The sequence below is a fragment of the Equus asinus genome, chromosome 23, assembly GCF_041296235.1.
Source record: "Equus asinus isolate D_3611 breed Donkey chromosome 23, EquAss-T2T_v2, whole genome shotgun sequence".
In the NCBI taxonomy this organism is placed as follows: Eukaryota; Metazoa; Chordata; class Mammalia; order Perissodactyla; family Equidae; genus Equus; species Equus asinus.
This window is the reverse complement of record NC_091812.1, coordinates 48,998,639-49,012,465: the sequence shown is the minus strand read 5'-3', so window position 1 is coordinate 49,012,465 and position 13,827 is coordinate 48,998,639. Positions and strand designations below refer to the sequence as shown.

Here is a 13,827-nt window from a genome sequence, read left to right as displayed (position 1 = left end):
GTTCTTCATTTGTTACTGAGAAGAGGACAGGGCCTCACTCTAGGAGATTAAAGCTGAGCATCTTCTGCGTTTGACAGCAGTAATCACAGTTCACCTGGCTGTAGTTCAGGGTCAGGGCAAGGAGGAGGGACTTGCTGCCTTTTAGAACTGCCTGTGACTCTTGTAACAGGACGAATAAGAAGACAAAATTATAGGGCAAGGCTGAAAGTGAACGTGCTCCATGTGAAAACAGTTAATGGTCAGAAAAGAAAAAAAGTGAATAATCAGAAAAGTAAAAACTGGAAGGCAGACCTTAGTATTGGGGGAGAAGTTGAGGATAAAGGAAAAAGGGATTTTGGGGACAAAGTTATAGTATCCGGTAACTTACAAAATTAATCAAAATTAATGCTGTTGTAATTGCTTATAAAGGGCCCAACTGACATCACAGCAGAGTTCAAGTATCTTTTAACTTTTAATGTGATTAATTTTTCATTTGTTGTGCATCTATTTTGCCTTCTTCCTTAGTTTGTCAGTGATGTTCCTTGAAGGCAGAAATCTGTGCACAAGTAATAAATCAATAAATGTAGGGTTTTGGGATCTGATTTGCTGCTTGTTTTGTTAGTCCTTTAGCCACATGAAACGGTTAAGTGTGGATGTTTTAGAATTCAACACCTTTGAGTTACTCTCTAAAATTCTCAGGAGAAATCAGAATTATTTCTGTTTTTGTATTTTGTAAGTCTAAATTAAATGTCACTTAAATGCGAAAGAACTGGCAGCTTTGATAAGTAGTCCCCAAAGCAAACCATTTTGTCAGTAATCATAACCTAATTATGAATGCAAATGCAAAGTTTGTTTTTTTAAAAAGTCCAAAACAAACAAAGGAAAAAGAAAAACAGACCCCTCCACCACACGGGGGGAAAGCATCCCCACGCTTGAGACGTGAGACTTTCAGTAGTAGCAGCAATAATAAGAAAGAACCTTTGGCATCGGCCCAAGGCCTGTTGAGAGAGAGCAGCAAATGGCCTTCGCAGTGTGTGGCTCTGCAGAAGTTCCAGAGTGACACATGCATCACAAGCCGGTCACAATGCGAGGGGTCAGGGGTCATGTTCAAGAGCAGGGTGTTGCTGGACAAGGCTGAGGAAGCAGAGGTGGCCCCTCTGTGCTCAGCGTGTGGGTCTGTGTACTCCTTTCCCGTCAAAGCTGGCCCAGCACGGCCAAAAAAGCCGTTCCTTGGCAGGGTTCGATGGCAGGATGATGTAGTCTGTTGTGACTAGTGCATTCCTTTCAGGTTAAACTAGGGAAATGGCATTGTGTTAAAATTCCAAGTCGCATGAATGTTTTATTGCCACAGTGCATTTAGCCCTCTAGGGGAGTGTGTGTGGCGGCGGTGGGGGTGGGGGTGGGGGTGGGTGACTGAGAGACTCAGGAACTATCAGAAGAACACTTCCCTTGGAAAATTTTACCCACCAGCATGAAGCTGATTTGCTGTGATGGTCACTTAGAAGGGTTTCGCTTTTTCCTAAACCTTGGCTGTTTAAAGCCTTGCAGTCTGGACAATTAACAGCTGAAGAAAATATGACAAGACACACGCAAAAAGGTTGGGAGATAGAGAGGAGGAATGCGCCCGAAAGGAGCTGAGCTGCCTTCTCGTGTAAACTGCCCGAGCGAGGGCCCCCTCCCCTGGCCTCGGTCCCTGTCCCTCCCCTTCCCCAGGCTGTGTTTTGCTGTCTGCCTGAAGGCCAGGAGTGATCTGTTAACCTTGCACCACTGACTGGGAGGCCACTGCCGCTCATGGTACTGTATGTTACCATTCGTACTCCCTCATTCCTTTTCACTGGCTGGTTTGGGTTTTTTGTTTTTTTTTTAACCATTTCTCTGTAATACCGGTTTATATTCGTCAGAGGGATAGAATTTTGGAATGCAGAAGGTCCGAGTTTATAACAAAACAAACTTAAGTATGGTACTTTTTTTTTTCCCCTTGGTGTTTAGAAGGGCTGAGCCGAGCCATTCTAATTCAATTGCAGCCAGAGGTTTCCAGTGTGATTTAAAATCAGGAATTCTGGAAATAGGACAGTTTAAAAGATGCCAGTTATCTGGGCTGTGGATCTGGTGAAGGGACTTGCTTGTGAGACCATGTGAGCATCTTCAGGGTTTTAGGACCTTTTCAGGCTCTGCAGTTGTCTCAGGTATACGCGTTTTGCTGATTGCCCCCACCCCTGTCCCTCTCCAGGGGAAACTCTAGGCTTCCTCATTCACTGTTCCAGTTGTTTTGGGCTTCCAGTTACTCAGGGTGTATATGATCTGACTTCGATTGTAATTGTGCTTGTTTCATGTAACACTCAGGGCTGTTTCATGATTTGATCTGACTCAAGTGAATTTATAATAGATTGAAATGTGGACGTATGGAACAGCCTTCTGATTTTCTATTGTGACTTCATAAAATATTCCCGCAGCTAATTTTTTCCCAATGTCTAGGAGAAACATGGATTATTTTGGGCTTACCTATGTAAGGATGTCATAATAGTTTGAATTTTAGTTTTGAATTGCCTTTCTATTTCTCTTCACTTTCAAACCTTAATACTTTCTTTGTTTTCATGTTTTTGTGATGTGTCATTTTCTCTTCCTTAATAGTGCATATATATACACACACAGTTGTGTATGTGTGTGTGCGCCTGTGTGTGCAGCTACACTCTGATAACTTCCAAAAGATGCAGGGGAAAACTTGTAGAGTTGTTAAACTACGATAGTTTTCCATTGATAAGTTATTTTTTACAATGTTATGTGACAGAAATTTAACTCAAGAATATACCACAAAAAAGTAAACTATGGGTGGGTTTGTGTGCCCTGTTTATAGAGGTTTTGGTACATGATTTATGTATTTCTATAAAACGATGATTTTGTCAAGATAGACCTCCTGAGTTTAATCTGATTAGCGCTGTCTGATGGTTTGCTCTTTATAAACAGATAGATTCATATTGTTTATGGGAGGTCTTAAACCAACAAGCAGTCAACTCTATGGCAAAATCAAGATTTATGTATGGACTTGGCACTTCAAATTTTAGACGAATTCATTGGATATTTTCCCTTACATTCTAGAGAACACTCGCTTTAAGAATTATTTCTTTTTACTCTGTTGGGTTGTAGTAAAGTAATGATGGGGGTTTTCTTTGGGTGATTTTTGTTTTAATTTTAAATTTTAAAGTGCAGCTTTCAGAAGAATATTAAACTTGCTTGGTGCTAGTTTTCTTTTTTTTCTTGCAGCCAATTTCAAAATTAATTCTTTTTCCTAAATAGTAGAAAAACTTAATAGTGCCACATTAAGAAGAAAATCTATCATGTACATTTAGATTACCTAAAAATGTATTTGTTATCCTGATCGTGGAAGCAGTTTTTCATTGTAAAAAGGATGTAGTTGTATTCTCCCTTTTCCAATTTGATTTATTAAAAATTTCCTTTCATAATCCAAGAGGGAAAGAGTGGAATTACTCCAATATCATGTTTCTCTAATAAGAAAATTAAAATTGATTTAGGATTTTTTCCCCAAAAAATTATGCTTTCTGAAAAATATCAATCTTTTTCTTTTAGCATTTTTCTGTTCCCATTGTACCAGATGTTATTGTTTGACATTGTAGAATTCTAGGGGGGCTTAAAACATTGGACCTGAGTTCAGATTCTAGTGTTCCCACTTATTAGTCTCGTGACCTTGGGTAAGTCACTTTGTTTCAAACCTTTATTTTCTTCAATTTTAAAATGAAGAAAAGAACACTTAGCTTGAGAATTTGTCAGGAAGATGAAATGAGACAACACATGTGAAGAAGCTCCAGTGCATAGGAGATATTCAGTAAACTGGAAGTCCCATTCTTTGAGCTTGCCCTGTGGCAAACTTGGGAAGCTTCAATTTTTGGAAACAAGGGGGTAAATTTAAATGTTTGAATTTCTTTAATTATCTATGGGAAAGGAGATATTAGGCATCTGCAGACAACTTGCTTTATTTCTGAGACTCTCTTGTGTCAACCATTAGTCTTGCATTTTTGCCACTTTGCAAATTCTCACCAGGTTGGCCTTCATGAATGTCAGCGTGATGCTGTTATTTCTGTGATATCAGTTGTGGCTAATGATAGACAACAGGCTAAGTTGGCAAATTCTGTTGGATTCTGTTTACCCTTGTATCATCAGTTCTAATCATTTCCTTGAATTGGAGCTTCTTGCCTTATTATATTCATTATCAGTAGCACTTTATGGTGGAGCTTGATGTTCAGTTTTACAGGTAAGACCCCTGCCTCTGTCCCCAGCTTTGTGAATATTCTCTTGTATTTATGGAATTAAGGTCACACTAAAGCTAATAGTATTTATACTTCTCAGTAGAATTAAATGAAATAGTAGCAAGCAACCTACACGTATATCGGGCAATATTTTATCTCCGTTTACAGTCTTGCTCAATGCCTTAAGTGTAGTTAAAGGCTTGGGAACTATTTGTTGAACAAAATGTGCTTCTTTTATTGTTTTTTAATCCCGAATTATGTTTTTATTGAAAGTAATTGTGTTCCCATGTGTAGTACATCAGTACTGTCATAGATGGTCTTTGATTAGCTTTGTTATTTTGCCTAATATATAGTGTCTTTCAGCCAACCCTAGTTTGAACATACTGCATCTTAAGATCTAACATAAATATTTGGCTTAGTGTTTATTTTCGCCTGTTACTTAGAGTAAAGGAATCAGGATCAAAAACTAATTATCTCATAGCTACCTCTTAGCTCACACAATGTGCTGGGGTTGGTACCCACGTGACCTATTCATTTATTATAAAAGCAATCTGGGTAGGTAGAATCATTTTCATTTTACAGATGAGGAAATAAAGGTCTAAAATGTGTATCCAGGAGGTTGACCCCAAAGTCTTTGCTTTTAAAAACTCTGTCACATTCTTCATCCATCTATAACTTAAGCTAGCTATGGAAAAAAAAATCTGTTGTAGAGCCCGCTGGGTTTTTTTTTTCCCCTTTCAAATTAAATTTTACAAGGAAGCTGATATGTAGAACTGATAAAAATTAGAGCTGCTCTAGAGGAAAAGAGGCACAGCTGCAGAGTCCTACTTTCTAGGCCTCTACGAGGATCCATGGAATACGTGGTTAGAAAACTGTAGCCTCATGGCCCCACATCCCCAGAAAACACGACAGGGCAAAACCTCAGCTTTCCCATCTGGGAGTTGAAGGGTTTGTGTATCTTGAGTTTGGAGGTGCAACTGGGGGAATTCACAGGAAAAGCTAATCACTGCACAATTTGAAAAGAGAATATATCTAAGAGAAAAATACTGTGGGGTAAATAATCAATGTAAAAAAATTACAGTTATATCGTTGTACAGCTTTTCACATGTAATTTTTGGGGCACAGAGTTTGTTTATAGCAGTGAAATAATTCTATAGTGGGAAAAAACCAAGTCACAGTTTTATGTCCAGTTGGACTCCGTGTCTACAGATATATACAGATTCTACTTCAGTTTGAAAATCTTAAAAAGTTTTTGTGCTCCATATAATGGTATAACATATATATAAATAGATATGCATATCATATGTATATGCATATATGTGTAAATGTAAGGATGGAGAATATGGATAGGTTTAACTCAGAAAATAATGTAAAAAACATACTATTTAAAAGAAATTGCTTTTAAAACAAATTAATTGATGTGGTAATTTTGTAATATCTTTATAAACCAGGAATTTCAAGTTTTCTCACCTGCTAGATTTATATTGAAATTTTATACAGTACTTCATTAGAAATACAATTTCTATTTCATGAGCATGGGGGAGTTCAGACTTTTGAGTCAGATGTATCTGCATTTGAAGTGATCTCTTCTTTATGAGAGTTTGGAAAAGTTATATAACCTCTCTGAGCCTCAGTTACTTCATTTATAAAATGAGGTTGGAAATGATGCCTGTGAAGTTTGGCACACAGAGGGTGAGCTGTGTTGGTTCTTTTAGCAATGTCTTCTTCTGTCGTTCCTGTTGTAGTTTGTAAGCCTTTTGCAGTGTTGACTTAACATCTCTTTATCAATGGTGGTACAGGTTCTTAATAATTGTATCCTGTACATCCTTGGCCTTTTCAGTTACCAGTTTAAAAAACAGTTGTGCCAATCTTGCAGAAGCTTACTTTTGTTGAAGAAAATGAGGGTGGAGAAAAATCTCTCCTCTCTTACTCTTCACTGAGAATCAGTCACTGAGCAGCATAATTCTAAAATCTTATGTGGCTTTTGGGTACTTTATGAACCTTTTTATGGGAACCCAGAAGCAAGACGCTGATTGAATTAATACATTTCCTTCAAGGGACTGTTTGTTAACCTCTCCTCTTCCTCCTAACCCATGCATGCTTTTCTCAGGGACTTTTTTGATCCAATACTGAGATTGCCACGTATAGTGAGGCTGCCAGTCCATAGATATGCACTTTATTGGTAAACCTAAGAGCCTGTCTTTTAAAAAAAAATTATTATTTCACAGAACGTGAAGTCTTTTGTTTTCTGATTGGCCCCGAACTAACATCTGTTGTCAATCTTTCTTTTCTTTTGTTTTGTTTTTTTCTTCTTCTCCCCAAAACCCCCCAGTACATAGTTGTATATTCTAGTTGTAGGTACTTCTGGTTCTGCTGTGTGGGACGCTGCCTTAGCATGGCTTGACGAGCGGTGCTAGGTCTATGCCCAGGATTGGAACCGGTGAAACCCTGGGCTGCCTAAGTGGAGCGTGCAAGCTTAACCCCTCAGCCACAGGGCTGGCCCCGAGCCTTTCTGTCTTTTTTAGTTTATTTTTTTGGGGAGGAAGATTCACCCTTGAGCTAACATCCATTGCCAAACCTCCTCTTTTTCTCTTTTTGCTTGAGGAAGATAAGCCCTGAGCTAACATCTGCACCTGTCTTCCTCTACAGCTACAGTGTGTCTGATGAGTGGAGCAGGTCCACACTCAGGATCTGAACTCTTGAACCTGGAAGTGGAGTGCATAGAACTTTATCCACTCGGCCATGGTGCCATCCCCCTCTGTCTGTAAAACAAACAAAAAGGAAAAACCAGAACAGCAATAACAAAACCGAAAACCCTACCCAAACCAAAAACTTACCAAAACACCTTTATTTTCTGAAAAACCCACTGCTTTCTAAAATGCAGAATCTTAAACTTTGCACACTGATTTTAATTTTTAATAGCTGTAAACTTTTTTTTTTTTTTACAGCTTTTGTAAAAATGATATGTATTTATTGTGCAGATCTGATGAAGAAAACTGCAAAGATGGGCTGGTCTGGTGGTGTAGTGGTAAAGTTCTTGTGCTCTGCTTTGGTGGCCTGGGGCTGGCAAGTTCGGATCCCCAGTGTGGACCTACGCACCGCTTGTCAAGCCATGCTGTGGTAGGCATCTCACATACAAAGTAGAGGAAGATGGGCACAGATTTTAGCTCAGGCCAATCTTCCTCTGCAAAAAGAAGAGGCTGGCGGCAGATGTTAGCTCAGGGCTAATCTTCCTCAGAAAGAAAAAAAGAAAACTACAAAGAGAGTAAAAAATATCTGAAAGAGTGCCATCAAGGAACCATTTTATAAACATCATTTTAGTCATCTTTCTTCATTTATGTGTACATACAGATGTATTGATAGATACTAGTTACATAAAGGGATTATGGATATGTGACTGCCTTTTTTTTTTGAATTGTGTCCTAGATATCTTTCCATGTCTGTAAACATAGATATCTATCATAATTTTTAATGGAGTTTTAGTATATCATTGTATCATAATTTCCTTAATGAGTTCTTGGTTTGTGGACATTGAGGTGTTGCCAGCTCTTTTCTTTTCTTTTCTTTTTTTAAAGGTTGGCACTTGAGCGAACATCTGTTGCCAATCTTCTTTTTATTTGCTTCTCCCCAGAGCCCCCCAGTCTGTAGTTGTATATCTAGTTGTGGGTCCTTCTAGTTGTGGCCTGTGGGATGCCGCCTCAGCATGGCTTGACTAGTGGTGCTATGTCCGCCCCCAGGGTCTGAACTGCCGAAACCCTGGGCCGTGAAGCGAAGCGTGGAAACTTAACCACTCAGCCATGGGGCCGGCCCCAGCCAGCTCTTTTCTTTTATAAAGAGTGGTGCTTCAATATGAACATTCTTTTTCACCCTTGTATTCATATTTCCTAAAGGTGAATTCTTGAAAGTGATGCTGCTGGGGGAAGAGGTATAATTTTGCACGCTTTAAACTGGGTTGGCAAACCTTTTCTGTAAAGGGCCAGACTGTAAATATTTTAGGCAGCCCTATGTTTTTCTGTAGCAACTATTTAACTCTGTGTTTGTAGCTGCAAACAGCCGTAGACTATATGTAAAGGAACAGGCCTGGCTGTAGTATTTCAGTGAAACTTAATTTACATACATAGGCAGGCAGGTAGCCTTTGGCTCTCCATTCCTCAGGCTGTAGTTGCCTATCCCTGACTTGAAACAAAGTAGAAACTGATTAGGGATGGAAATTTACCTCCAGTTGGCTGTAAGCTGCTTTCATAGTATCTTAGAAATGTGTTCCTATCTCGGTGCAGTGTAGTGTACTGATTACTTTCTTTCTAGGTATTTGGTAATCAATACCTGTTTTAAAGAGCTTATTAAAGCAGGTTTTCATACCTGCCCCTACTCCAAAGCCTAGTAAATTTTAAACTAAGAGGCTGTACATGCCAGTGTATATTTTTATCATTCTATAGATTTCAGCATATGTTGACAACTTGTGGGGCAGAGAAAGACCTCTTAAACTTATATTGTAGAGGAAATGTTGTGTATTTTCTCACCTGTAGGAGATTACTTTGATGGAGTAAGGTTCTAGAGGCATCCTGAAGTAAGCTGGAAGGACAGTCCAGCAAGAGAAGTATAATTTCCACCGAAATATACCACAGATCAACAGAGTGACATTGAATTAGTTACTGAACCTTTACAGGCTATAAATTATACTCAAAAGAATGCTCTGTGCATAAATAGTAACCTCCTTGCATCTTGAATTTCTATAAAGTAGGAATTATTGGCCCCTAACTGCCTTAAGGGTATTTGTTGAGGATGAAGTGGAATAATGATATAGTTAAAAATCACTCTATTTGCAACATTGGGTCACTGGTGCCACTATGAATTTTAAGAGATTTATTTATTATTTATTTTGCATGTATTTGTTGGCTGTCTGCTGTGTGTAAAGCAGTGTGGTAGGTATGGGGGAATACAAAGAGAAGTAAGTTAGTTCTTGCTGTTAAGGAGAGAAAAACATGTATTTAAAGTACAAGGTTGTGAGGTGCTGTGAGCCCTAAGGATGGTTTAACACTGGGGAGGAGATCCCTTCTGCCTGGGACATCAGGAAACTTAGTCGACGTGGTGGCTTCAGGAAGTATGGAGATTTTCAAAAGTATAATGCTGGGGAGAGGATTCCAAAAAGAGCAGCATAAGAACTGTGTCAAATTAGGAAAGCCCAAAATCAGTGTGCGAGAGACATTAAATAATCTAGTTGGACTGTCTATTATGTATTTGTCACGAAGGAGGAGAAGACAAAGCTGGAAAACAGGGCAGAGTTAGATCGTAGAGGGCCTGGAAGGAACTGTAATTGGTAATTTGTGGGGGGACTCTAAACATCGTCTAGGAGAATATGTTTGACAGTTGGAGGGGTGGGATGATAAAGTTGGGATTATCACTTAAGGGTTATGGCAAAGGTCTGAGCATGCACTCGTTAGAAATGATCGGGAAGGAGAGAAATGATCTGGAAAGCGTGTGGGGGGACAGCTGACGAGACTGAAAGGGAAGAATGGACAAGCTTTCAGGATTTACTGGGCTCGGGAAATAAAGGGAAAGCTTTTAATCATGATCTATGGTTCTCAGTCTTTGTTAATGGGATTATGATGGTAACATTGCAAAATACAGCAAAGGCAGGGGAGAGCTGGAGTAAAGAAAGATAGCAGTGAACTTGTTTGCTTTTTGGTTTAGCTCGACGTGTTAACTGAGTTTTTTGAAAATTTCTAGTGAAAGCTTGAAAGTACAGGACTAAAATCCACATGAGAGGAAAGAAATAGGGATTTGGGAGCACAGTTCTCGTACAGGTGGTAGATGAAACCTGGGGAGAGCATCATGTCACCAAAAGGAAGGCACATAGACAGAAAATAAAATGTATTTTATAGCATTACTTATCATTAGGTAAGTTGATGACACAAGTAGCGCTCTCTGTATGTGAAGCTACTAACGCCAAATAGAAACAAAAAAGAAAACCACTTTTTTTTAATAAATATTTTATTGTAGTTTTTTTTTTTTTTTGAGGAAGATTAGCCCTGAGCTAACATCAGCCATCAATCCTCCTCTTTTTGTTGAGGAAGACCAGCCCTGAGCTAGCATCCGTGCCCATCTTCCTCTACTTTATATGTGGGACGCCTACTACAGCATGGCTTGCCAAGCTGTGCCACGTCCGCACACGGGATCTGAACCGGTGAACCCCAGGCTGCTAAAGCATAACATGCGCACTTAACTGCTGCACCACTGGGCCAGACCCAGAAAAAACCGCGTATTTTATCATTTATAAAGCATTCTGTTGTCTACTAAGCTTCTCCTTGTAGTTTCTAAAGCCATATTTGACTCCTAGATTTTAGCAGTAAAATATGTTCAGTTTGGAAAAAATACCTTATAAGATCTCCAAGGAAAATAGAAGAACTTTTACTTGATCTTCTCACCACTTCCTGAGACCCTCAGTAATGAAGAGGTGCCATTGGTGGGAGAGATTTACATTCACCCTTTACCTATCTGGTGCAGAATGCTGCCGCTTTTCATCCCTCCCACACGTCATGGCAGTTGAGACCAGTGCACTGGGGATGGGGGCGTGGGTGTTCCATAGAAATCAACTTTGTATGTTTTTGTGCGTTTTCTCGTTTGGTCTGGGGTCCTCAGCAGGCTTGGAGGGGGAATTGTGCAGTACACAGTGTGAGTTGGCAAAGTTTCTGCTGTGTGGAGCAGCAGGATGGAATCTGCTCCCCCATTTCTTTTCTTTTCTTAACATTACCTGTGTTTGGACTTTGCATGCAAAGAAAACCAAGTTGATTCATTGATCTTCAGCATGCTACTTTACGAGCCTTGGCAGCCTGGTAAGAGCTCCCGTGGCCCTCCTGTTTACAGCAGGAGGAATTCCTCTGGTCTGTTGGTATGATCTGTGGCCTTCCTTCAGGCTCACTCTTCAGAGTAAGTCTAACTCATGTGAAATGGGGTAAGGGGCTAGTCCAGAGGAGTATGCAGCTGTAACCAACCACTGTGCATTAAATCTAGCGTTATGAGCTTGTTGTATTTCATCTCTTCAACCATGTATAGCTAAACTTTTTTTTTTTAATCATAGTAGGTTTATTGTAGGTGGTTCAATGGGTAACTTGAAATGTTGAGGGTTTTTTGGGGGGTAATATCTGTTCTCTTGCTAATTGGCACATAATACATTCTTCTATCATATTTCATTCCTCCTACTCCCTTTTGTACTTTCTCACATACTTTTTTCAATCCCCTTTTTCTCTTCAGTGTGTTAAATTTAGGGAGGAAACCCCCCCCTTTTGATTTGTCCCATTTTTTGCCTCTGATGAAGATCCAGTTAAATGCACCTGTTTTCTTCCAAAGTGAACTCTTCTAAAAAAAATGCCAACCCCTCAAAAAAGACCAATTTGGTGGCTTGGTGATCATTACTTGGCAGCAAGCTCTTTCTCCTGATTAGAGACAGTTAAATTCATCCTCATTCCTGATTGCTATGGAAAAGCAGGGAGAGAAGCTGGGTGGAGCAAACCCAGTGGCTGAGTTCAAGGGGACCTGGATAATTTTGAAGTGATTCTAGATTAAATGCCAAAGTTAATGTCTGTCCCCAAATCATTTCCTTCTGATGATGGCAGCATATGTGGAGTTGGCCATACCACTGCTCCTTACGTGGCTTGCTCATTTTGGCTTTCTCTCTTAAGAGTCTCCTTTCTTAACTCTCCTCTTTCCTTCTGAGTGAGATTTTGGGAGATCCTGGATCTCATTTCCTGGTATAGGTTCCTTCCTTCTTCCCTCAGTTTTTTCTTTTTTTTTGTTTTTATAGGCCTGTCGCTTCTAAAACTAAGTCTTCGGCTAGAGAGCTTTTGCCTTACCAGTTCTTTATTGATTCTCTAGTTTATTTAGGCTAGCGGTTCTCAAAAACTGCTCACTAAAAGCAAATGGCTGGCTTGTCAGAACCCCTAGTGCTTCTGTCACAGTAGGTCTCAGGTGGGGCCTGCAAATGCATTCCAAACAAGTTCCCAGGTGGTGCTAATAATGTTCCCTGGCTGAGGAGGACACCTCGAACCACTGACTTAGTCTGTGGGTTTTGTCTATCAGTTTGCTGCCTTTGTTTTTTTTCCCCAAAAGGATAAGATTTCTTCAGATCTTTTTCACTCCTGTTCCCTGGAAGCTCCTTATTTTTCTTTCACTAGCATGAAAGAGAACTCAGAAAGTTGCCTCGTGTTTTAATTGTGCCGGGCTTGGTTGGGGCAGCATTGGCGAAGACTGAAATGTGCCACTTCCCTCCACTTCCCCCAACGAAGACACTAATGGCCAGTCTCTCAGAGCCTAGACAGATCTTTATTATCCTTCTCGGCACATTCTAGGACGCCCTCTAAAAGTCGATTGAGCTGGCTTCTGATTGAAGCTCATTGAATAGGTATAATTTTTAGTTTCCCTAATTGCTTATAATATTCCTTTGACACTTGAGGTTTGCTTCCGTCTCCCCCAGATTCCTTCCCTCACTGTCTCAAACTTCTCGGCCCTCGTGGGAGTGGCATGCTGTGGGGGGTTACCCGGGGAAGGAGCATTTCTAATACCCTGTTCACCAGATGCTTTGCCTATGTTGTCTCCTTCAGCCTTGCCAACTCTACATGGTAAATATGATTATTCCCATTTTACAGATGCAGGAGATAAGGCTCTGACTTGGTGAGTAACTGATCAGCTTTACAAGATACTGCAGCGGGGAGTTAAACAGAAGTTGAATTCCAAAGACTTTTCACAGTACCTGCCTTTAGCATGATTGGAGTTGAGCCTAGAGGGCAGAAAGAAAGTTAACCTGGGCATATTTAAGCCTACTTGAAATTTCACTTAAGGCCTGTCATCCAACGTGGCGATGTAGTGCCCGTAAGCAACAACCTGGAATGTTCAGTTTCCAAAATACTGAATTACAAGAATGATTGCAAACCAATTGAAAGTAATCTATTTCTGCACTGTAATTATAAAGCCCACCCATGGCACAGGTACAAATAACTTCATTCTCATTTTCTTCAGTGCTAAAACCCACATAAAAGAAGAGTTGGGGGGCCGGCCCCGTGGCTGAGTGGTTAAGTTCTCGCGTTCCGCTTTGGTGGCCCGGGGTTTTGCCGGTTTGGATCCTGGGTGCGAACATGGCACCGCTCATCAGGCCATGTTGAGGCAGTATCCCACGTGCCACAACTAGAAGGACCCACAACTAAAATATATAACTATGTACTGGGGGGATTGGGAGAGAAAAAACAATTAAAAAAAAAAAAAAGAAGTGGAGAAATAAACTGTGAAATGGTAGGAGACTTTCCTAGTAAAACACTAGGTTGGTAGTTGACAGAACTTTGTCTTGATTTCAGTTCTATCCATTTTAGCAAATGTGGAGGACAACCATAGTTATAGGCCTCAGTTTTCTTATTTAAGAATAAAAAGAGTGCAGTGGAAATTTCCTTCCCCCCTTACTTGTCTGATGTGGGAACTAATAAATATTATGTGTAAAGCCCTTTGAGCCTTCTGGAAGAAAGATTCTATGTAATTTTAGCATTATTCATGGTCCATTAGGCTCCTCAGGGTGTCACCAGGGAAGAGAGATTTTTACCTT

General features: G+C 40.1%; 1 protein-coding gene across 15 annotated transcripts in view; it reads left to right on the top strand.

The window, feature by feature from the left end:
* Positions 1–13,827, top strand: part of BNC2 (basonuclin zinc finger protein 2) — a 416,429-nt gene that overhangs the window by 150,675 nt on the left and 251,927 nt on the right. The window contains exon 1 of one of the 15 annotated variants that reach the window (XM_044757046.2): positions 1,546–1,773. The exons of 12 other annotated variants lie outside the window; for them this stretch is intronic. In XM_044757046.2, coding sequence (XP_044612981.1) covers positions 1,771–1,773 — 3 coding nt within the window. In that variant the 5' untranslated portion in view covers positions 1,546–1,770. Of the gene's footprint in view, positions 1–1,545; positions 1,774–13,827 lie in introns of those variants that run through there. 2 more of the 15 variants (XM_044757048.2, XM_070495522.1) reach the window with 2 other exon arrangements.